This window comes from Jaculus jaculus, chromosome 10 (assembly GCF_020740685.1).
Source record: "Jaculus jaculus isolate mJacJac1 chromosome 10, mJacJac1.mat.Y.cur, whole genome shotgun sequence".
Taxonomy (NCBI): domain Eukaryota; kingdom Metazoa; phylum Chordata; class Mammalia; order Rodentia; family Dipodidae; genus Jaculus; species Jaculus jaculus.
Window position 1 is genome coordinate 84,154,122 of NC_059111.1, and position 24,340 is coordinate 84,178,461.

The 24,340-nt window shown below is 39.1% G+C and overlaps 1 protein-coding gene across 1 annotated transcript in view; it reads right to left on the minus strand.

Moving 5' to 3' along the window:
- Iqub (IQ motif and ubiquitin domain containing) overlaps positions 1 to 19,987 on the minus strand; it is a 77,537-nt gene extending 57,550 nt beyond the window's left edge. Inside the window, exons 1-6 of the mRNA XM_004658647.2 lie at positions 19,564 to 19,987; positions 17,088 to 17,222; positions 11,926 to 12,087; positions 11,667 to 11,839; positions 11,129 to 11,284; positions 1,618 to 1,828 (exon numbers count right to left, since the gene is read on the minus strand). Coding sequence (XP_004658704.2) covers positions 1,618 to 1,828; positions 11,129 to 11,284; positions 11,667 to 11,839; positions 11,926 to 12,087; positions 17,088 to 17,222; positions 19,564 to 19,987 — 1,261 coding nt within the window. The remainder of the gene's footprint in view (positions 1 to 1,617; positions 1,829 to 11,128; positions 11,285 to 11,666; positions 11,840 to 11,925; positions 12,088 to 17,087; positions 17,223 to 19,563) is intronic.
- Positions 19,988 to 24,340: the final 4,353 nt, after the last annotated feature.

A 24,340-nucleotide genomic window follows, 5' to 3' on the forward strand; every position in this document is an offset into this window, starting at 1 on the left:
GAAAGTTTTTTTAAAAGCTACTCAATGTTATGTGCAATCTAAGAGATAAAGTAGCCAAGCGTGGTGGCACACACCTTTAATTCCAGCACTCTGGAGGCGGAGGTGGAAGGATCACCATGAGTTTAAGGCCAGACTGAGACTACATAGTGAATTCCAGGTCAGCCAGGGCTAGAGTGAGACCCTTCCTTGAAAAAAACAAAAAAAAAAAAAAAGAAAAGAAAAGAAAGACAGAGAGGGAAAGATAAAGTGACTAATACTGTTGGTTATCCTGAGCTAAGTATATCATTACTAGCAAATGACATGATATGACATATCATATCACAGTTATTTAAGTAGACCTAACATCAGACACCTATAAAACAGGTCCAGTTAGACAGGATATCTAGTTAGATATCCAGTTAGATAGGATTAATAAAGTTATGTTATGTAACTTTATTAATGGAAAATATAACATCCACAGAAATATGTAAAGAAACAAAAGTATCCTTAGAAATTGCTTAATGTGCCAGGCATGGTGGCACATGCCTTTAATCCCAGCACTTGGGAGGCAGAGGTAGGAGGAATGCTGAGAGTTTGAGGCCACCCTGAGACTACATAGTGAATTCCAGGTCAGCCTGAGCTAGAGTGAGATGCTACCTCAAACCCCCCCCCCAAAAAAAAATTTGCTTAATGTTATAAATAACCATAGAGGAACCAATGACTGATTTAATTGATAAAAAAAAAAAGACCTTGTGCAATGAAAACAAAGTTAGCAGACTGTTTGAATTTCTGTGTGGCCACAAAAGCTCAATTTCTCCACTCTTGGGCATACAGTATAAGAAATGACTCCTGTGTTCCTAAAGTCACTTCCGTAGGCCCTGCTACCAATGCAGAACTGGAGACAGCTGTACTCCTTACCTTTCTGGGTTTCTTTCCTTCCTTCACTCTTTTGTTTTACCAGTATTTGTTGAACATACGATTTACGTACTGATAAACATACAAGTGAAAAGTTTAGGGTATAATCAGGACCTGAGGTCAGCACAGAATATCCAAGTTCCGTTGTAAGTCACAAAAGCCTTTGAGTTTATGACATGTATGCTGAGATTAGAAAATGGACAATGGAGGAAGACATATAAGGAGAGGAATAGTGTGTCTATTGCTCTAAGTACAACTTTTGACTTGTTCAAGCAACTAAAGCTTTTCAGTTATCCATGAATGACATATATCCTATAAGGCAAATTTATCTACCATTATTTATTATTATTATTAATAAGGGTGGTTTAAAAGATATTGCCAAGCCTCTCCTCGTACACTGCCCCAAAATTCAGAAAAACCAGGTGAAACAGTACTTTTCTTGTTCCATGGATGATAATCAAGTAAAATAATATCCTGAGACTGCATAATTCATATAGGCAGATATACATTTATTATTAACATAGAAGAACTTCCAACTTCAGTTCAGCCTTAATTTACATCTCAAAGATAAGACCTTATTCATCTTTTTAAGTTCTCTAACCCAGATTCTCAAGGCAGCTCCCTAAGATAATGGTATCTTTCTTTTGTCCCCAGTAAAATTGTTTTTCTTATTAATAAGCATTTTTAAATTACTATTTTATGCAAAGAGTTCTTAAAACTCACGTTCTAGGGCATTGAAAAGAAGTTCAAAGTCTTCATTTGTTTTAGGGTTGTGCCTCCGGTAATAGTCCAATTGCATCCATTCTTCTTTTTCTCTGATCTTCCTCAGTTCTTCCTCTGCTTCCCACTCTAACCTCATTTTTTTCTGGTGTTTTAACTTATCTACGAAGCATTTAGCATGCCACCTTCTGAAGTGAGTCTGTATTTTTAGCACCTTTGTTGAAATAAAAAGGAAATTTTTAAAAAGTGTTGTTTACTTGCTGATAGGACATAAAGACAACTGGTTGTTTCACCTTCAATACAGCAGCTATAAAACAGTCTAGTTTGAGTTTTGTGTGAGAAATTCTTAGACATAATAACACAGAAAGTACAGAAAACATACAGCCCTGTGTTTTGACTTGGAAATCTAGCAATACATGCCTGTAGAAGGTTATTTGTACAATGAAAAAGATGCTGGAATCCAACTTAGTTTGAATCTTCCCTCTGCTATTCACTAACTGTCTGTCTGGGTAAATTACTCACCATCTCTGTGTTTTAGTACTGTATAATAATATGGCTAGAAAGGACTTGGTCCCAGACCAGTACAAGTTCTCAAGAAATGATGTAAGTTGACAAACTATCTGTACCTTATCTTCATTTCTATTGGCTTAGGTACTTGTTTAAAACAAATTTTTATGTTCTAAACAAATAGCCGATATATGGTTCATTTGGAGACTATGAAAGACAGAGTAAATAAAAGAGAGACACAGATGAGCAAGTATTTGTATGAAATGTACTTATATTGGCAACATGGAATAATATTAAACTCTTGAAAAGTTCATGATACAGTTGGCAGAGTCAGTGTTATTTACTTAACCCATACATAAAATATGGAGGGAAGATCCTGAGGAAAGGGCTCAGCAGTTGAAGGCACTTGCTTGCAAAGCTTACCAGCTCCAGTTCAACGCTCCAACACCCACATAAAACTGGATGCAAAGTGGCACATGAATCTGTGATCCCAGCCAGTGTACATCAGTGGAAATTAGGAGAATGGGAAGCTCAAGGTCCAGCTAGCCTAATGTTTGTTTGCAGTCTGGCAATTCTTTCATTTGAAGTTGCAAGAAACTCTTTCTCAAAGAAAGTTTTGCCCAGGCACCTCAGAGTTGTCCTCTGCCCTCCACATGTACAGCATGGCAAATGAGTCCATACACACACACACACACACACACACACACACACACACACACACACAAAATTAAAAAGTGAAGATAGGGCATTTTTCTTTCTTGTCATAATGCCTGATAATAGTAGGAAGAAAATACAAAAAGAAGAAATTAGTAGACACTAGATCATACTAAAGGAGTTTTTCATAAAAACAGAACCCCTTCAAGAAAAGGCACAGATGAAATGATGAGGAAGAACTTGGTAGTCATGGAGAGGAAAGCCAGGAGCACACAGCACCTCTGGCATTGCTATGTGACCCAGTCTGGAGGGTGCTCTGAGACAAGACCATCCGATGAGGCAGCTACTAGAAAAATGCCAAGGAAGCAGACTCTCCACAACAAGGCAGGACAGCCACAGCCAAAAGACGGGTCCCTAGGCCAAGGGCAAGGGTGCTTGGTGTCAAGGAAGGACAGTAGTGCTGAGGATAAGTAGAACTTCTTTCCCCAGTGTGGTGTTTTGGATTAGGCATCCCCCATAAACTCATGTGTTCTCAACACGAGGACCCCAGCTGGTGACAATTTGTGAATGGGAGCCTTACTGGCGGAATTGGGAGCGAGCTTATGGATGTTATAGCCAGCTTCCCTCTTGCCAGTGTCTGCCACACTCCACCTGATGTTGGCCAGAAAGTGATGTCCAGTCTCTGATCATGCCATGTCTCCCACTTCCATCACAGAGTTTCCCCAGGAGTCTCAAAGCCAAATTAAAGCCCTTCCTCCTGCAAGAGGCTATTGGTCAGGTGCTCTGTTCCAGCAATGCGAAGGTAACTGCAACCACCTATAAGCTAGCACCCTAAAGTCTTACACCTAGAGTCAACAGTGTCCGACAGCTCAGCATCTTTTTTTGCATAATACACAAAGTAGAAGCAGATATATGAGAAAAGCCAACAAAACAAAAAGTCCTTCACCCAAAACAAGACAACAGCTTCTACTTTGATAGATTCATATACAGCATGGCTGTTACATTCATGAACTTATAAGAGCTATGGTTCCAACAAACATTGAGCCTACCAACATTTCATCATGGATGGGGACAGGGCTCAAAAAACCCCACGTCCCATAATAGCGAATGGCAGCCCTGAGCTGCTGGGAGAAGGGTAGGGATATTCTTTTTGCTTTTTTTTTTTTTTGAGATAGAGTTTCACTCTTCTCCAGGCTGACCTGAAATTCACTATGCAGAGAGTGGCCTCTAACTCATGGTGATCAACCTACCTCTGCCTCCTGAGTGCTGGGATTAAAGGCGTGCACCACCACGCCTGGCTGGGGGTGGGGTTATTCTTAATGGTATAGCTACTGGTAACTTACCCATCCTCCAGTAAATAACTTCCCACACCTGCTCATGCAAGTGATGTTAATTTAACTCAGTGGGTCAAAAAATACAGGACATAAAATTAAGATGGGAATCAGTGAGCGGGAAGAAGGACACTAATTGGAGAGGAAATAAGAGAGAGTAAGTAGGGGTAATAATATCAAAATAAACTACATATATGCATAAAAGTATCACACATTAAAAATTGTTTAAATGTAGTATCAGACTATCACCATCGATAGCAGGAAGAAAATTCCCAGCAATGCTCATGGTTAGGTGCCCCAGAGCTCCTGCAACAGATGCTGGTGGGGTGCACAGATCCTGTGTAACCCCACACCCTCCACTGGGCTGGCTCTGAGGCTGAGGGCTCAGAACCCCTTTACTGTGAAGTAAGACAAAATCAGACCAGACAAGACATAGGTCTCACATATATTTGTAGTAAAAGGACAGGATATCAGTAAAACAAAAAATAAATATTAAAAAACAATATAAAGACTGGCAACGATTTAAGTTTGAAATCATAAAAAATAATGTGTACTAGTTTGGGAGCTTTCAAATATGTTAAACTTATTGAAAATTGAAATATGTTAAACTTATTGAAGACACCAAAGCACAGTCGCTTAAATAATACAGAATTTTTCCCTCTCATCTAGTAAACCATCATCTGGCCAGCAGTTTGAGAGTAGGACAGATCTACCACAGTAAACAAACTGCTTCCTATTTGTATGCTGGTGTACATCTCATTACCCTTCAGCCAATGAAAGCCAGAAAAGCTGTGCATGGTAGTGCCTGGAATGATTATCCAGAGCCCTGTTTTGCTGACCAGAGCCTCGTTATATGACCTCACTGATTCACAGGAGGCGATAAGAAAGGTGTAAAGTTGAATATTAGCAGAGACCTTGTAGTTTGTTACTATCTGATCTGCAGAAGGGATTAATTGCTAAGGAAAACCTGAGGTAAGAAAATCTTTTAAGCTCATGATCTTAAATAGTCACTCAACCTATGGGATCACATGAAGCTGAAGAGTTTCTTTACAGATAAGCATACAATAAGCAAAGCCAATAGATTACTCACAGAATGGGAGAAAATATTTGCTGGTTATCCAACTGACAGAGGCCTAATCTCTAGAATCTATTAAGAACTCAAAAATCTAAATAGTAAAAAGTCAAACACCCCACTCACAAAATGGGGTAAAGAGATGAACAGGCAGTTCACAGAGGAAGAAATACAAATGGCAAACACACACGTAAGAAAATGTTCATCATCTATAATCATCAGGGAAATGCAAATTAAAACAACTATGAGATTCTACCTTACCCCAATAAGGACAGCAAACATCAAAAAATCAAATGAAAATAAATGCTGGAGAGGATGTGGAGAAGTAGGCACACTCATCCACTGTTGGTGGGAATGTAGGATGGTACAACCACTGCAGAAAGCAATATGGAGAGTCCTGAAAAAGCTGACTATAGAGATACCAACAGACACAGTTATTCCCCTACTGGGCAACTACCTTAAAACTTCAAACGACAGGCCAGAGAGATTTGCTCAACCATGTTTGTAGAGGCTCAATTTGTAATAGCTAAGAGATGGAATCAACCCAGATGTCAATCACTAGAAGAATTGATAACTTAGATGTAGTAAATCTATACAATGGAATTCTAAACAGCCATAAGAAAAAAATGACACAATGAAATTTGAGGAAAATGATTGAATCTGGAACAGATCATTCTCAGTGAACTTACTCAACCAGAGTAAAAAAATGCCTCATAGACTCACTCATCTACAGCACCTAACCTGAATCTACCCAAGATGCCTTACACACCCAGAAAGCATCTCGTGGACTAGACAATAGGATGGGTGGGGAGGGACAGGAGGGCAATGGAGGGGTGGGCAACACAAATATAGACCCAAATGGCAATGGTACCATAAAATTCTACCTCCTAAAAGGTAGACAAAATGGCTGAACCTTCACCAGGCCCTTAAAGGGAACACCTGAACTACAAGACACTGGAGAGGGTATGATGAAGGCTGACCTTAATCTTCTACAGCTTCCCTCCTTCCCTCCCTTTCTCTGTCTTTCTCTCTCTCTTCTCTCTTGTCTCTTCTCTCTTCTCTCTAACTCTTGTATATTAGTTATCTTTTTCTCCCTTTTCTTAGTGGGTACTGACCTGTAACTCCCAGTACCAGCATGTGACTATCATCCACAATGAGCTTTTGATCAGAGAGACCTACAAGGCTTCCTTAAAAAAAGACAGATTTCTGTCAGAGTTCTTGATGATCCACCAAATGTTAGTGGAAAGACCCTACTGCTGAAGACACCTTATTTGGTCAACACGTAAAATGGAATGGCATGACTGGAAGCTAGAAGAGAGTCAGTCCCCAGACAGTCAGTGTGTCTAGTGCCAGAAGGTGCTACATGGGCGACTGGGGGAAAATGACCAATATCTGTCCAAGCATCTCATGGTCTAACCTACTTAGCAACAAATAACCTGTTGTGATGCCCACACAAGTGCAATAGTGGCACACAGCCATGGTGGGGTACTAACTGCTCTTGATTCAGCTAACTGATCCCCTCGGTGGTATAGGACCCATAGCTGGAGCTGGGAAACAAGTCAGAAACCATATCCAAACATAAGCCCACTCTCCATGATCAAGCTACCATCAATCGTGGGCTACATGAGGGCCTATACCTATTAAATTCTGTATAAAAAAAAGTAAGGGTTATCTCATTTGTCCTAGTGCTAACTTACTTTCTGTTAGAGAATCTGCTTCTCTTTTTCAGATAGATGTAGATCCTAAGGAGAGAGCCACCCCATCATACCTCAAAAGGGCCTCAGCTGAAACTAAGAACAATTGGTGAAACAAGCAAGGGTGCTATTTTCCTGGTTAACCAGGTACCAGCACACGAGTGAAGGAGATAAACACAGAGAAAAATCAACTCCTACCAAGTCAGAGAGCCAGAGACCCAGAGGCCCCTAACACCTCATCACTGAAGCAGACCAAAAATGAACCCAACATGGCTCGGGGAAATTTTGCAGAAGAGGGGGCAGAAAGAATGTCAGAGCCACATGTTGGGTCATGATATGCAGAGACATTTATCCTACCCATAACTGTGGGCTAACTCCACAATGCATGACCCATATACCTCAACAAGGAGGGGCAAAGGGAAGAGGGCAGGTCACGGATGAGCCTAATAATGATACCAAACTGACTGTATTTGCTGAATACGAAACTAATTAATAAAATTTTTTTTAAAAAAAATTAAAAAAGAAAATCTTTTAGAAGCTAGAAGAAAACCTCATGCAAGCGGGGAAGAACACTCAGCAGTAAAGGCACATGCTTGTAAAGCCTACCAGCCTGGGCTCAGCCCATAAGCCACTCACGTAAGCCACACCAAAGAGGCACAGTATCTACTATTTATTTGCAGCAGCAAGAGCCCCTGGTATGACACATATACTTATACACACATGTACAAATAAATAAATGAAATTTTAAAAAGAAGAAGTCATGAAACATAAAGAATGCAGAAAAATAAAAGACATGAAAGACAAATACAACCTTTTTTCAACTTTCTGAATGAATGAAGAAATTGGATTACAGATATTACACAAAATACATAAGGAAGACAAGGGCTCTCAGATTGAAAGGGGCCATTACCAAGCCTCAAGCACACTACATTAATATTGCAAAATACCTTTCAAAGAAGAAATTCTTTGAAAGGAAAAAAAGAAATAATTTTCAAATTGATATCTGACTTATAGCCAAATGTCAAATGCATCTTTAAGAGTTGAAAGGAAAAAAAATCCTAAAAACTCTGCTGGACTATAAACTTCTAAACCCACTCTAACTAAAACCCTCATATAAAGTTAATTCAATGAAGACATATAGCTTATATCCTGTTGCAGTCAGGTTCACACTGCTTGCAGAAATCACCCAACGAGGAGCAGTTTTTGAGAAAAGAGGGTTTATTTTGGATTATAGACTTGAGGGGAAGCTCCATAATGGCTTGAGAAAAGGATGGCATGAGCAGAGGGTGGACATCACACCCAACCAACATCAGGTGGACAGTAGCAAAGAAGAGTGTGCCAAACATTGTTAAGGGGATCTGGCTATAGCACCCATAAGGCCACCCTCAACAATACACTGCCTCCAAGAGGCTTTAATTCCCAAATCTTCATCAACTGAGAACCTAGCATTCAGAACACCTAAGTTTATGGGGACATCTTAACCAAACCACCATATTCTTGTGGTCCAAGCATCTCCACTGGGCCTCCACTGCAATCCATGGTTCATCCTTACAGCTTGATGCAGGCATCCAGCAAACCTGTTTCACACTGCACATGGCTGTTTCCAAAACACAAGACCACATTGCAAACTCTATGGCCCTCTCTTTCCTGCATTTTTTTATACTCCACAATACCAAGAAGTGCCAATTTGTTAATCCACAGGGAACTAAAGCAGACTTTGAAGAAAAGGACATTCATTGAGCACTCGGGCCCCTTCAAAAGAGTCTACATTCTTCCAGTTGTCCTAGTGCAGGTCAGCTGGCCCAGTCTCAAAGGTTGCAAACTCTCAATTGCAGCTAAACAGGCAGCAGTTTCAGCCTAAACATTTCTTTCTGTGCCATATCCCTCTGTTCCCATGAGTCTGTTTCTATGAAAAGCAGCCCTGCACAAGTGCTCAGGACATGGGCATAACAGCAAGCTTCTCACACAAACTGCTTGTAGCCCAGCGCAGGCAAAGCTCCTTCTCACCTTCATAAGCCAAACCTCACAGTCCATAGTTCTTACTGCATTCAGGTCTTTCAACTGTGACCAGAATTCCATCAAGCTGTACATACAGCACTGCAAGGCATCTCTCAGGCCAAGTTTTCAAATCCTTCCACATTTCTTTTTGAAAGGACCCAGGTTTGATTCCCTGGGACCCACATTAGTCAGATGTACAAGGGGACCCACATGTCTGGAGTTTGTTTGCAGTGTCTGGAGGCCCTGGCATGCCCATTCTCTCTATATATATCTATCTATCTCTAAAATAAATAAACAAAACAGTAAACTCAAAGGGAAAAATTAAATCAGTGAACAATTTTTTAAAAATTAACCTAGGCTGGAGAGATGGCTTAACTGTTAAGGTGCTTGCCTGTGAAGCCTGAGGACCCATATTCAAATCTCCAGATCCCACATAAGCCAGACACACAAAGTTGAGGTAAGCACAAGGTCACACATGCTCACTAGGTAGTGGAAGTGACAGGACTTTGATTGCAGTGGCTGAGGCCCTGGCATGCCAATTCTCTCTGTTTCTTTGTCTCTCTTGCTCTGGGTCTCTCTTTCTTACTCACTGTAATTTTTTTAAATTAAGCCAAATACATTTTATTTGACAAAATCACTATTCCAATGTACATACATAGAGATAATCATCTAAAATTGCAGCTATATGGAATTATAATTCAAATCAAACCCTCACTGCATAGTAGGAATGAGGGAGAAATGAAAGTATGTGAAGAGCAGAAAAGCATATTAATGTTCTTGGCTTGTTCATGGAGAAGATACACAACTTGATTACATACTCAGATGATATCAAAAACAATTAAGTGCATTAAAATTTTTATGGGAAAATACATATAATGTTCATAATTCATGGTATAATCCAGGCCAGTGAGATGTGAGTGGAAATCACTGGGTGAGGCTTTCAGGGCCCTTTGAAGGTGGCATACATGGGATATGCCCCCCTGACATTTCCCTTCTTCCTGCACAGAATGTGAACATGGTGGTACACATTAGTCATCTACCTACTACCACACAGTGACAAGCTCATGATGAGATGAACACAGTGAAAAGGAATGGGGAGTTTAGGTTCCTAACGATACCATGAAGCCACCATCCAACTCCAAAACAACAAGAAAGTCAAACTTAGTTTGGACTGAGAAATAAGCAAGCAAAGAAAGGCCATCTGTCTGGACTAAGTGGCACTAAATGAACTATAGAGACAAGAAGACACAAAAGCTCACACAATGACACTCTGCAGCTATAAAATGTCCAGGCAGCCCCTTTCTTTGAGTAACTACTGTTTTCTTATTCACTGAGAAACTTCGTTCTCCAAAATAAGAAACTTTGCTGTTTGAAATTAGATCAATAAGAATGACACATCCCACTCTTGCCTGGAGGATCTAAGTCACTTTGACAGAGAAAAGCAGCCTTGATTTACAGCTAAGGTCTTGAACTTCAGAGATGAGGCATCATTCATAACCCTGTTCACTTTGTTCTTGAGGAAATGGGTCCCTTGTCTGCTTCACAGTGTAGATCCCAATGCTGGCCCATTTACACACATCTTTGTTGTACACTGAGAATAGCGAATAAGTTGCTTAAAGTCATCTAAATTCCACTTTTGACCAGGTTCTATTGATAACTCCATCTTCTCACTAGTTTAGATTCAACACACAAAACTTCATCAGGCTGTCACTGATGAAGCCGGGTTCCAAGCTATCCCCAGGTCACTCACTCTAGAGCAGTCTCCTTATGGGCTTGGGGTTAATAAACTTGACATTTTTGGTTTCCACATTCATTTCTCAAGATCTTGAACTGATTAGTCTAAAACAGCAGTCTTACTCCAAATTTCCTGTCACTTGAAAAATATAAAATATTTCACCAAATCATTGCTTTTGGGCAATTTTTCTCATGATAAAAGGACGCTACATGCTTGATTCATCTATATGCTACTTTCAAGACATAATTAAGTTGAAAGTGACCAAAGGAAACACACAAAACACCTGGGATCCCATAAGAAAAGGGTGATTAGCAACATGTATGATTCTGTTCTTTATATGGAGAGGTCCTACAGAAAATAATTGCCCTTTAATAGTAGTCAAATGTGACCCACACTCATGGAAGTTCTTTCTCAAGCTACCATGGCTTGGGAAAACCTACACAGACACACATAACAATCAGCTTATACTACCTTTACATCTTATGTATTTTTTAGTATTTGTCCTCAGTGAAAGTTATCTTACCGCCTTTAACCTTTGAGCATGGTATTCTTCAGCTGTGAAATATACTCCTGGTTTTATCAGTTTATCTGTCATGTTTGACACATAAACACCAATTTTATTCATTTGAGTGGAAGTTGTATTTGTAGTTTGTTGAAGCTTTTTTCTCTCAAAAACTGTCTAAAATAAAAACAAAAATTTAAATTAACATTTAATGCATGTCTGTAAGTGAAGAAAATATTTTCTACATACTCAGGCTAATATTTTACTATTTTAATTGCCCTATAATTCATTACAAAAATAATTTGCTAAGTCATGTTATGTAACTGATGATTATATAGCTTCAGACACCTAGATGGAGAAACTAAAAATAATACCTGGAGCCCGGCGTGCTGGCACATGCCTTTAATCCCAGCACTCGGGAGGCAGAGGTAGGAGGATCACTGTGAGTTCAAGGCCACCCTGAGACTACATAGTGAATTCCAGGTCAGCCTGGGCCACAGTGAGACCCTACCTTGAAAAACCAAAAAAACAAAAATAAATAAATAAATAAAAATAATACCTGGGTGTTCCTAGAAAATGCATTGGGTTTATCAGAAATCTTCTTGGGCACAGTTTGGGTTCCAGCATTGTGGTATTCTATTCCTGTTATCTTATGTCTAAATCCACCAAGAAATGGCTTGTGAAAGTCAGATTTTATCATTTCAACAGCTACCTCCTGGTAGTGGTCAATACCTAAGGAGATGAAAACAAATGCTAAATGAAAGTCTGGCTACCAGAGGACTCTAAAATGCTGTATCAAAAGACACCAAATAGCTTACCAGTTTGAATGGAAAATGTTATGATTTGGGGACCATCATTTAATCCTTCTATTCTTTTGATTGGATATAGATCCTGATGCATGGAAAAGATTTCCACTTGTACTATTTCATGTGGTCTAACTCCATGTTGTATTAGAGATTCATTACTTCCAAGAATTCTTCCTAAAAAAATGAAAATATCAAGACATTGTATGATGAATGCCTATCTTTCTTGTTTTACATTGAGGAAATTATGGACATTTCAATTGTACAACATGATGTTTCTATATGTGTACACATTGTAAAATGGGTAAATCAAGATAATTAACAAGTCAATAACCTCATATGCTTATTTTTCTGGGAAGAACACCTGTAATTTTCATTTTTATCAATTTTTAAATATATAGTATATTATATTAACTATAGTCATAATGATATCCAATGGTTAATTAAGTGTTCTCATTTTAACAGAATGGAAAATATTTAAGGTACTTATTAGAACAGATATCATAAAATTTCTAATGTTCTTTGTAATGTTACTAAAATCATGTCCACAAGAAAGTGGTTCTAATTCAAAATAAGGTACTATATATGTTATAAATAACTGTAAAAGGGTTCAAGGTCTCCAAACACAAAGTAATGATAAGAAGAAGGAAACTTAACTTATCCTGATTTGATCATTATACATTTTATACATGGTCCCCAGCAGAATGGGGGCAGGGACAAGGAAAAAGAGAGTGCCAACACATAATGTATCCGTATAAAATATGCTATTAATAACAATAAATAAATAACACAAAAATTTTCTATATGTGTTGATATATCATGTGGTACCTTATACAACACAATATTAATTATTAATCAAAAAATTAAGGGCTGGAGGAATGGCTTGATGGTTAAGCACTTACCTACAAAACCAAAGGACCAAGGTTCGATTTTCCAGGTCCCATGTAAGCTAGATGCACAAGGGGGCGCATGCATCTGGAATCTGTTTGCAGTGGCTGAAGGCCCTGGCATGCCCATTCTCTCTCTCTTGGTCTCTTTCTTTCTCTCAAATAAATAAATAAATAAATAAATAAATAAATAAATAAATAAATAAATAAATAAAATTAAAGCCAGTAGTAGTGGCTCATGCCTGTAATCCCAGTATTTGCTAGGATGAAGTAGAAAGATTGGCTCAAAGGGTCATCCTGAGCTCCACAATGAGTTGGAAGCCTGGGTTACAATGTAAGATACTGCCTGAAAATGAAAACGGAAGAAGGTGCTAGCGAGATGGCTCAGTCAGTAAAATTCTAGCCATTCAAACAAGAGGACCAGAGTACATATCCTCAGGACATGGATAAAAATCCAAGATATGGTGGCACACACCTGTAGTCTTAGCATTGGAAAAGTGGAAACAGGGAATTCCTGGGGCTCACTGGCTGCCTAGTCTAACCAAATCTGTGAGTTTAACCAAATCATGAAAGACCCTGTCTTAAAGAATCAGGTGGAGAGCAACTGAGGAATATCCCTGGCATCTACTTTTGATCTACATAAACATGAGCACATAGGTTCACATGTACTTGCATGCACATATACATGCCTCATACATATAATCTTGCATGTACATGGAAACATAACACAAACACATACACTAAAAAGAGAACATGAATATACAATCATATTTAAGAAGATGAAAGTGCTAACAACTTCATCATTCTATATCACATATGTGCATCAAATAATCACTCTATGTCTCATAAGTAGTATAATTAAAATAAAAATACTAATGATAACAGAACTTCCATGTAAGAAGAGTTACAATGGTCTTTGAGTGCAGTAAATTCTGCATGATAGATAAAGCTACCACTCGCAAGTGTTCAAAGATATAAATGTCTAAAAAGTACAACTTCTGTCAAAATTTAAAATTCAAAACATTCTATCATAGTGAGCAGAATCCTATTCTAAACATTTACTCTGTAAAACATCACAAGGCATATGAAAATCAGCTGAAACATGAGCACATGAATAACCATTCCACATTCCAGTGTATAGATCCATAGACTCAGAAATCCAAAGGATCATTTCCTTTCACCTCCAACAATCAGAATGTTATATAAATAATGAAAACCAGATTGAGGTAACTCTCAGTTTCATGCTAGAAAGAGCAATCATCACTCCAATTTTTTTTTTTTGTTCTATTGCTTCAACTTCTACTCCTCTCCCTAATCTGCCTGCCATTGGCATGATAAATAAATAAGCTGATTCTAATCTCTCTTTTAACATACATAAAAATGCAATCCTTTTGCTGGATGCTATTTTGTGTCATGGAAACTTCATGGATAGAGTTCATATCAGTCTTCAAATCTATATTACTTAATTATAATTAGATTTATTGTAACAAAAGCCATTCTCATGATCAGAAATGTAACAAATACCATTCTGGCTTTGTTCAAGACAGCACATTCTAAGATCTGTATAGGTTAATTTCAGAATCTAAATTCTCAATTAAAACCAAATACATATGTCATATAATGTTGCAATGGGTTGAATGATGGTCCTAAAAGATGTCCATATCCTGATCTCTGGCTCTAGAAGTGTTATTTTACTTAGCAATAATGACTGCAGATTTGATGAAGGAAGTTTAACTGGGAAGATTATCCTGTCAGGTTGGACCCTGTATCACACCTGCCTTCACCAAAGGAAGGAGAAGAGATTTGACTCAGATTGAAAGGCCATATGACAGAAGCAAAGTGAGATCTGTATGAATTTGTTACTTTGTGTCATAGAGGGTGAATGAAGGGACCAAGAAGACATTTAATGGTAGGCATGATGTTCTAGAAGTTGGAAAAGCAAGGATGTGGAGCCCAATGATCCCAAATCTAGTGATGGGGAGCTGCCTATAGCACCCCTAAGTCCACCACCAATAACACACCTCCTCCAACAAGGCACTACTTCCTAAATTGCCATCAGCTTGGAAGCATGTAGAACACATGAGTTCATGGGGGAACATCTGATTCAAACCACCGCAGTGAATAATTATTCCAATAGCCATAGAAAATGAATGTAGGTTACCAGAACTCGTTTTGTTCCTCTGTTGTTTCTGGACAGGGCACATGTCCACCAATCTACAGGTCAGAAAGAAAGCACCTCTCTTACAGGATGGTTGGCAAATCTAGCACTTCCTTTCATGATACTGGCATAAACTTGGTACCCAGAGGTCAAAGCTGGTACTTATAAAGAAGAGGGGTCATAAAGCACCAAGGACAAAGAGGTCTTTAAGCAGTAATGTTCGTACACCTCAGTCTCAAAGTGCTCACTCTGCTCTAGCTGAACTTCACCTTTGAGTTAAGGTCCAGTAGTTTCAAATTCCCTCTTCGAAGTCCTTACAGTTTAGACTCTGATAGTTTTCAGTCCGATGACTTTACAGAAGTTCTCCAAGTTTTAGTTCCCATATATCAATAAAAGGGGAGCAATAATAATATTCCTCTCAAAGAATTGTGATACAGATTAAATTATAACATAGGAAAAATATTTTATAGAAGTTCTAATACATAGTAACAGCCCAATCTATCAACCAGTATGATCATCATCATTATTCATTTTAATCATTACTTAAACTTTAGTTTTACTTTCCTAGTAAATATTTAATCAGTTCTTTGAATGCATCTTAACCTTTGGAGCTCATTCACTACCATATTAAAAACAACAAAGAGAGGGCTGGAGAGATGGCTTAGCCATTAAGCACTTGCCTGTGAAGCCTAAGGACCCTGGTTCAAAGCTTGATTCCCCAGGACCCACGTTAGCCAGATGCACAAGGGGGCGCATGTGTCTGGAGTTCATTTTCAGTGGCTGGAGGCCCTGGCGTGCCCATTCTTTCCCTCTCTCTCTCTCTCCCCCTCCCTCCCTCCCTCTCTCTCTCTCTCTCTCTCTCTCTCTCTCTCTCTCTCTCTCCCTGCCTTTCTCGCTCTGTCTGATGCTCCCAAATAAATAAATAAATAAATAATAAACCAAAAAGGACATTTCTTATGTGTTGTTTAAAACAAACAAACAAACAAACAAAGAGCTGAGCATGAAGGTGCATGTCTTTAATCCCAGCACTCAGGAGGCAGAGGTAGGAGGATCACCATGAGGTCAAGGCCACCCTGAGACTACATCATGAATTCCAGGTCAGCCTGGACTAGAGTGATACCCTACCTCGAAAAGAAAAAAAAAATACTTTTTTTGAAAATGAATTTTTCTCTGGAATCTTCTTACATCTTTGTAAGTTAATATCATTATTTTTCAAATGCAAATATCAGGATGTGTTCACACATGCCCTATAGAAACAAGCTGTGCCAGTCTGGGTGATACAAAGACTATATCCATTTATGACACAAAGCTGACACAACTCAGCGGAGCGTCTCATCATCATCCACACAATGTCATTAAGCCTTAAGCCTGACTTCATGACAAAGACCATAGCATGCAAAAACCATCTCTAGTTATTTTCTATATGTTCTCTTTCACCATCTATTTTTTCAATCTCATCTCCTCCTCCCGTCCACTCAGCATTTCTAACTTAGTCCCAACACTCTGGGTTTTCTCACCTTTTTGGAACTTATCCCAAGCACTGTCATTTTTATTAGCTGAAATCTAAAATATCCTAGGCAGCTCTCTAATCTTATGGTTTTTGTGCCTCTTTCCACTAAGACATTTGCATGTTATATGACAGTATTTGCATGCAATTATCCATTACTAGTGATGAACAACTTGACAACAGTAATCTTGTTTCCTATCTCTTCTGTTATAACCAAAGTATCTACAACAAAACATGTCTTCAAAATAAATATATTACATAATGAGCATATAACCATGATACAATGTTAGAACAGCATAAATATTAAGATTTATAGCTTAAGAAATCAAAGAGTTTTGACTGTTTACATGTTAAAACTAGAAAAGCCATGGCTGGAGAGATGGCTTAGTGGTTAAGGCTCTTGTCTGCAAAGCTTAAGGGCCCATGATCAACTCTCCAGGTCCCATGTAAGCCAGATGCACAAGGCAATTCAAGCTCACAATATTGCCCATACACACAATGTAATGCATTGTCTGGAGTCCAACTGCAGTGGTTAGAGGCCCTAGAACACCAATTCTCTCTCTTCCTCATTAAAAAAAAGAAGAAGAAGAAAAGCTGTTATAAATTTGTCAGCCTTCAAACTTACCTGCATGCATTATCTGTAGCACATAACATGGGATGTCTAACAGTTGTGCAAAGTGCTCCTTGAGGTATTTCAACATGGTAGTGACCTTAAAAGGTATTATAATTTCCTGAGCCACAGGAAAAAGTACAACTTTAACTATAGAAAGAAAAAAAAGTATAGTCAAATAAAGCAAGGTCAGCAACCTGTACTTCAACAGCAGTTGCAGGGTTTATAGGCCAAGTTTTAATAACATGATACAGACAGACAGGGAAGTGACCACCACTGAGCTGCAAACTTTTGCCCTGAATATCAATCTATAGTCTCAATTTTTCATCAATATTTATCACCTAATATATATTTATCTATATATAGGCATAGGAAGCATGTTAGAAAATTAAGCATTTGAGCCAGGTGTGGTGGTGCACACCTTTAATCCCAGCACTCAGCACTCAGGAGGCAGAGGTAGGAGGATCACTGTGAGTTCGAGACCACCCTGAGACCACATAGTGAATTCCAGGTTAGCCTGGACTAGAGTGAAACCCCTACCTCGGAAAACCAAAAGAAAAAGAAAGAAAGGAAGGAAGGAAGGAAGGAAGGAAGGGAGGGAGGGAGGGAGGGAGGGAGGGAGGGAGGGAGAGAGAGAGAGAGAGAGAGAGAGAGAGAGAGAGAGAGAGAGGGAGGAAGGGAGGGAGAGAAAAGAAAATTAAGCACTTTTGTGTAATGAGTAAAGGCAAGGAAATCTTTGAGAAGGAAGATTGCACTAAAGTTTTGAAATGTGAACTACTTTTCAAAGAAAGTGAATTTGTACAACTCACTCACTTTACAGTATAAACACTTTTCACAAATATCAACATTGTATAGCTCACACTCAGTTCTACAAAATAGGAAATTAAGATGCTTCCATGTCAAAACAGCTGTCTTCATAAGATGTATATATGTTCAAAAATGTTAAGAAAGAATATTAAAACTGATTATTCTGAATTTTTTTACATATATATATTCAAATTTTACTAGAAAGTATAATAAGTAAGATGGAGTATAAATTATATACATCAGGCCAAAGAGGTACATTTCTAGAAGCCAAGCATAACAGTTTTTAATAATCCTAAAATCAATAATCCATGACAAATGAAACTGGGTATTAGTAATATCCAGTTTCTTTGTTCTCATTATTTTTTTTTCTCATGGGTATATATAAACAAAGAGAACATTATCTGTATTAAACAGACCTTAAGTTATTATATGACTATCTAATTATTTCTTTCACACACAGAGCTATAATCAGTATATTTTAAAATTTTTACAGTATTACCTTCTTCAAGATAGGGAAGTACATTATGTGATTTGTGAAACTCAAGAAATACAGGACCAATGAGATTATTTTTAAGTCACCATGGTTTTAGTATAAGTTACATTGTTGGGGACACACCTCAATGGTGAGTAACGAGTCTGAGCACTACTCAGTTCTGTCTGGCTTAGTGTTCTCTCTCCTTTTCATTCCTCACCTGTGTGGGCACACCATGCAAGAGTGAACTACTTCTATTACATTTAAAAGCTGAGTTTTACCAACCTGAAGATGTCATTAGTATCATTGTTAAATCATGACCAATGTTCTTTATCTATGGGTAGAAACTCTCTCAAACCTCATGGCTAGGATAAAAGTTCAATTAGTTGGAAGCTTTCTGTCTAAACACCTGATTGCTTAAGCCTTGTTCTGTTACCAATAACATAATGATAACTTCAGTATGCTATCCATTGTTTTGTGAATGTCTCTAAAACTAACCTGCAATGAAAGCCAACAGTGATATTAGGCAGACCACAAAAATACATATAAGCAGCATATATGTGAATGAATACTGAATGTGAAATTAGGAAATCAGGATTCAATTTCCTGTCCAACTCTTTCTAGCTGTGTCCAACAATTAATTACAAATCATCAGGGAAAATAATGCATTCCAATCAGACTCAAAATTTGTCTACCATTTTCCAAGGTCCCTAAACGATACATGCCAGTGCATGCATGCTTGTGTAAGGGAGAGAGAGAGAGTTCAAATGTAATGATACTCATTAAAATTAAATAATAAGGAGTTTTAAAAAAAGATTAAAAGGGCTAGAGAGATGGTTTGGTGGTTAAGCACTTGCCTGCAAAGCCTAAGGACCCTGGTTCAAGGTTTGATTCCCCAGTACCCACATAAGCCAGATGCACAAAGTGGCACATGCATCTGGAGTTTGTTTGCAGTGGCTGGAGGTCCTATGTACTCCCTCTCACTCTCTTTCTTTTAACTAACTAACTAAATAAATAAATAAATAAATAGAGCAGAATACAGAAGTTGTCATGCATAGTGCATAGATTCAAGTGGTATAACTCTGAGAGCCTTGTGGGTAAGGGAAAGGAAACCTAGAATCAACTATAAAATCTTCCCACAAAAATAAACAAGAAAAAGCAACAATTCCTTGAAATAGAGACATAAATTATCCCATCTTTAGCAGTTCATACCTGTTGCCAAAGGATCTCCCATTGATGATTGCAAAATATCCTTTGTAGACTGGACTTTACTCAGATATACCAGTGTATCATCCTCTGGCATCTCAGTGTCTGGCTCTATTGTAGGAGAAGTTATCAGACTGGGTGTGGGAGTATGCAGAGATTTTCCAGGGAACATAATATCTTCCCTATGTTGTTCATCACCTTTTGATTTTGTGCTTACAATGCTATGGTCAGATAGGTCTACTGATGCGTCATAGGATCTCACTGAACCTTCACTGAGATGCTCTATCATTGATTCTAACTCTTCCATTTCATCAAACTCTTCTGGTTCTTCTGAAGGAACTGGAATATTGATAATGTTACGACCCTCATTTCTGTCCTCTGATGAGTCAACTCTGTTGTGAGGGCTAGGCTCTTCCTCCTGATCAGACATTTCCCTAAATTATAAAAATAAATGAAACCACACATTTACTACACATATGAGTTTCCACACCAAATATTAAATTCTATGCTGGATTAATGTTCATAATATACAACAATATTTTTAATTTCATTTGCTTACTAATGGCAGGCATCAGTTTAAAGCATTGGTATTTTTTTAATGTAAAATAAAAAACTCAGAAACTAAAATGACAAAAAGAACCCAGAAACAAGATTTTGGGGACCAATGTACTGTTAACAAATACATAGAAAAAAATTATATCATCTCTTCCTTATTCAATAAAGAATGCCTTTAAAAAACAATTTATTGAATTACTTTTTTTCTGAATATAAAACTAATATACTTTTGCTTCTGGCACTGCAAATAATCAGAAGCTTCAGGGCACCAACCAGCTCCACAAATGTGCCCTAGATAGAATAAACTCTGCTCTAGCTCTCCACCTACCAGTGGAAGCAGAGAACTCTAGTGACCATTAAGTCCCTAGCCCCAAACAGATATCCCAACCAACATATGAGGGTCATGGTTCAAGGTGGCTGAGCAGAGTTGTATTAGTAATGAGCTTGGTCATCGAAAGCAGAGTGGCATTGCCTAGGGGCTTGGGCCAGGGCATCTTAGAACCTGAAGGCCAGAGGAAAGAGGAGGAGCAGAAGAGGAGGAGCCAGTACTACAGGAAACCTACCTGTAGAAGCCCTATTCAGGAAGGGAGGCTAAGGTAGTGTGGTGGCTTGATTCAGGCATCCCCCATAAACTTAGGTGTCTGAATGCTAGGTTCTCAGCTGATGGAGATTTGGGAATTAATGCCTCCTGGAGGCACTGTATTCTTGGAGGTAGGCTTATAGGTATTACAGCCAGTGACCCCTTGCCAGTGTTTGGCACACTCTCCTGTTGCTATCATCCACCTGTTTGCCAAGGGGTGATGTTCACCCTCTGCTCATGCCATATGTTGTTCCCCTGCCAACATGGAGCTTCCCTTCAAGTCTGTAAGCCAAAATAAATCCTTTTTCTCCCAAAAGCTACTCTTGGTTGGGTGATTTCTACTAGCTACATGAACCTGACTGCAACAAGCAGATACGCCCAGGCTGAATTTCCATGGCAGTAGCAAAGGGGAAGATTAGACCTGGGAACAAGTCAGGTACAACAGCTGTGTCTGGGTTTTACATTTTTGAGCACAAATGTTATGATCACTCTTAAAATAAGTGCTTAGGAAGATTATGCAACAAACTGGCTAAAAAGTAAGAGAAGGTCAGACGGCCGAGAAGAAAGAAGGTTCTTGCTGAAGAAAACGTGGTAGAAGATGGTGGTGAATATGAGGGAGAACCAAGACTCGAATATCAAAGTAACAAGATGAAGAGAAAGCCCAGTGCTGAGCACTGGATGGAAAGCTCAGGGAACATTGATGAAAAGGGGCAGAAAGACTATAAGAGCCACCGGATGGGATGAAGTCCACCAGCTATGAACTGACTGGTACACTCCTGACCTCAGAGTAGTTATCATTAACCCCCATGAGACCTGCGCAATTCTGAGCTCTTCAACATTTTGACATGGAGGACAGAGGAAGACAAAAAGAATGAGACATGAAAACAGAGAAAGGACCACCAGGAAGTAGGATGGTGCTCAGGGGGATGAGGGTGAGGAAGGAGTGAGAGGGGATACAGTTATGGTGACTGGACCTCTGAAAGTAAAACAAAGACAAAAAGTCTAACACTTGCTAAACATCAAAGATGATCTGACTTTTTATCTCTTGCCTAGTTCCCTAGACCTGTTTTTCCTCAAACAACCAGGACCTCTTCTGGGAGGGAGGTCTTTCATGGGATTTAAACATTATGGTTGGTCAAGTTGAGTCCCCAAATTTGGTATCAGGGATAGCCTCTTCCTGAGACAGCCACTAGCCCTAGCCAACCAGCTGTCCCTCTGGTTCACCTGAACTGAAAGACAACTCACCAGTATAAGGTTATAAATACCTTTAAAAACTTAAAAACAAATCTAGGGTTTGGGATTCAGGGACTTTCCTAGACCCAAAATGCCCCATTACAGGACAAACAAAGCTATAGGACAGAAATATGATAAAACCACAGTTTTTCATGCTTAAAAATTCTCAATAAAATGTTAGAAAGAATGAAATAAAAAAGAAAAGAAAAAGGAAAGAAAGGAAAAGAAATGTGGTAAAGAAATAGTGGCTTTGTTAGAAAGATAACATTTTAGGCAACAACCTTAAGGCATGAACCATATATGGTGGCTCACATCATAATCCTAGCCTGGTAGACTGAGGCCAGCATGGACTAGATAGTGACTTCGGGACATCCTGGAAAATCCTTCCATTTCTATCTTTTTTAACTATTATTATCAACAACCTCCATACTTATAGACAATAAATCATGATAATTCCCTCCTCTCTCACTTTCTCCTACACAACTCCACTCTCCATCATATCCCCCTCCCAATCCCCTCTCTCTCTCTCCCTCTCAATCAGTGTCTCTTTTATTTTGATGTCATCATCTTTTCCTCTTATTATGATGGTCTTAGGTAGATAGTGCCAGGTACTGAGAGGTCATGGATATCCATCCAGGACATTTTGTATCTAGAAGAGTGCATGGTAAGCAGTCCTACCCTTCCTTTGGCTCTTATATTCTTTCTGCCACCTCTTCTGCAATGGACCCTGAGCCTTGAAAAGTGTAACAGAGAAGTTTCAGTGCTCCTCCGTCAGGTCGACTCAGCACTATGGTGCCTTTTGAGTCATCCCAGAGGTCACTGCCAGCTGGAGAAGTTTCTCTAACCAAAAGTTCGAGAGTAGCATTAATATGTGGGTATGAACATTAACAGAAGTGCTTCTTGGGACATACCTACCCTAAAACAAATGAACAATGAAAGCAATAATGACAAATGTGGAAATAAGACAGGTAAACACTGGGTTCTAGCTCATGATCTCCATGACTTCAGAGCAGTGAGCTGAGAGAAGAGCAGAATCTGATTCCAGAGAGGACTGTGGAGAAGCATCAGGACTAGTCTCTGAGGGAGGCTTTGAGGGAAAACAAATAGTGAGCCCACAGTTTAACAGAGCCACTCAGACTGCTGAGGTGTCAAAGAAATGACGGGAAGTTAAGGAGTAAGAAGCTAGGAAACAACTGGGAGTCTATTGGAATCTGCTGCAGTTACCACTAGACCAGAGGGAGAGTAGAGAAGATGAGAGAAGTCGTGATGCTGGATACATGTGAAAAAATAAAAGTATTTGATAAGCACTCTGTAGACTGAAATAAAGGGATGAACTCTCTGTGACTGTGAGATAAAGGGATGAATCCACTACACTGCTGATGACTTTAGCCTGTGTAACTGGAAGAACAGAATTCTATTATGAGCAGGACTACAGGAAGAACAGGTTAAAAGTGCAGCTAACCCTAACTTTGGGGCACGCTGGGCTTGAGACCCCCATTGGATACTCAAGGTGTCAGTTTCGAGTTCTGAGAAAAAGGTGTCCTGGAAATAGAAAAACAGTATATTTAGAAATCTATAGATGGAGCTGAGCCTGGGTGGCGCATACTTCTGATCTCACTTACTTGGGCAAGGCTAAGACAGGAGGATTGCAAGCTCAAAGGCCTGCCTGTGCTGTAGAACTAGTTCCTGGGTAGCCTGGTGTAATGCATGTCGCTGGACAAACCTCTAAACTACAGTTATGGGAGGAAGGGACTTATTGAAGCTTACAGACTCAGGGGAAGTTCCATAATGACAGAAGTCCTCCCCCTCCGACACACACACACCCTTTCACAGGTGCACGCACCAAAAGAGAGAAAAGCAACCACCACCAAAAGTAAATAAGCCCACTTCAGAAACTCCGAACAAAGCTCAGGCACTTTGTGTATCTTTAGACTGGAATTCCAAATTCATATTCACACCTTAGGGTGGACCCTAGGATTCCCCCCCACAGTGACACCTCTTCTAGCCAGGCAGCTTTAATAGATTCCTGAATTTAGTAAGAGGCATCCATTCAAACTACCATACCTGGGCAAATTAACAGGAGCCTGTTCCAAAATGAAAAATTTAGAAGGCTGGGGATGTATGTAGCTCAGTGGTAGATCACTTGCCTAGCATGTGGGAAGCCCCGACTTTGAGCCCTAGTAATTAAGAAAAAAAGTCTAAAAATGATATGTAAGGCCATGAGGCATGTGGCATCAACACAGTAATAAATGAGAGCTACTAACTAATATGCAGCAGTTATTTTGATGTGTTGTAGTCCTCCACCTTCCTTCTTGATGGAACTGCTTCCATTTTCTAGTGTGGCTAATAATGCTGGTGTTCACCTTACCATTAGTGGACAATGTTTTCTTTTATTTATTTATTATTATATTTATT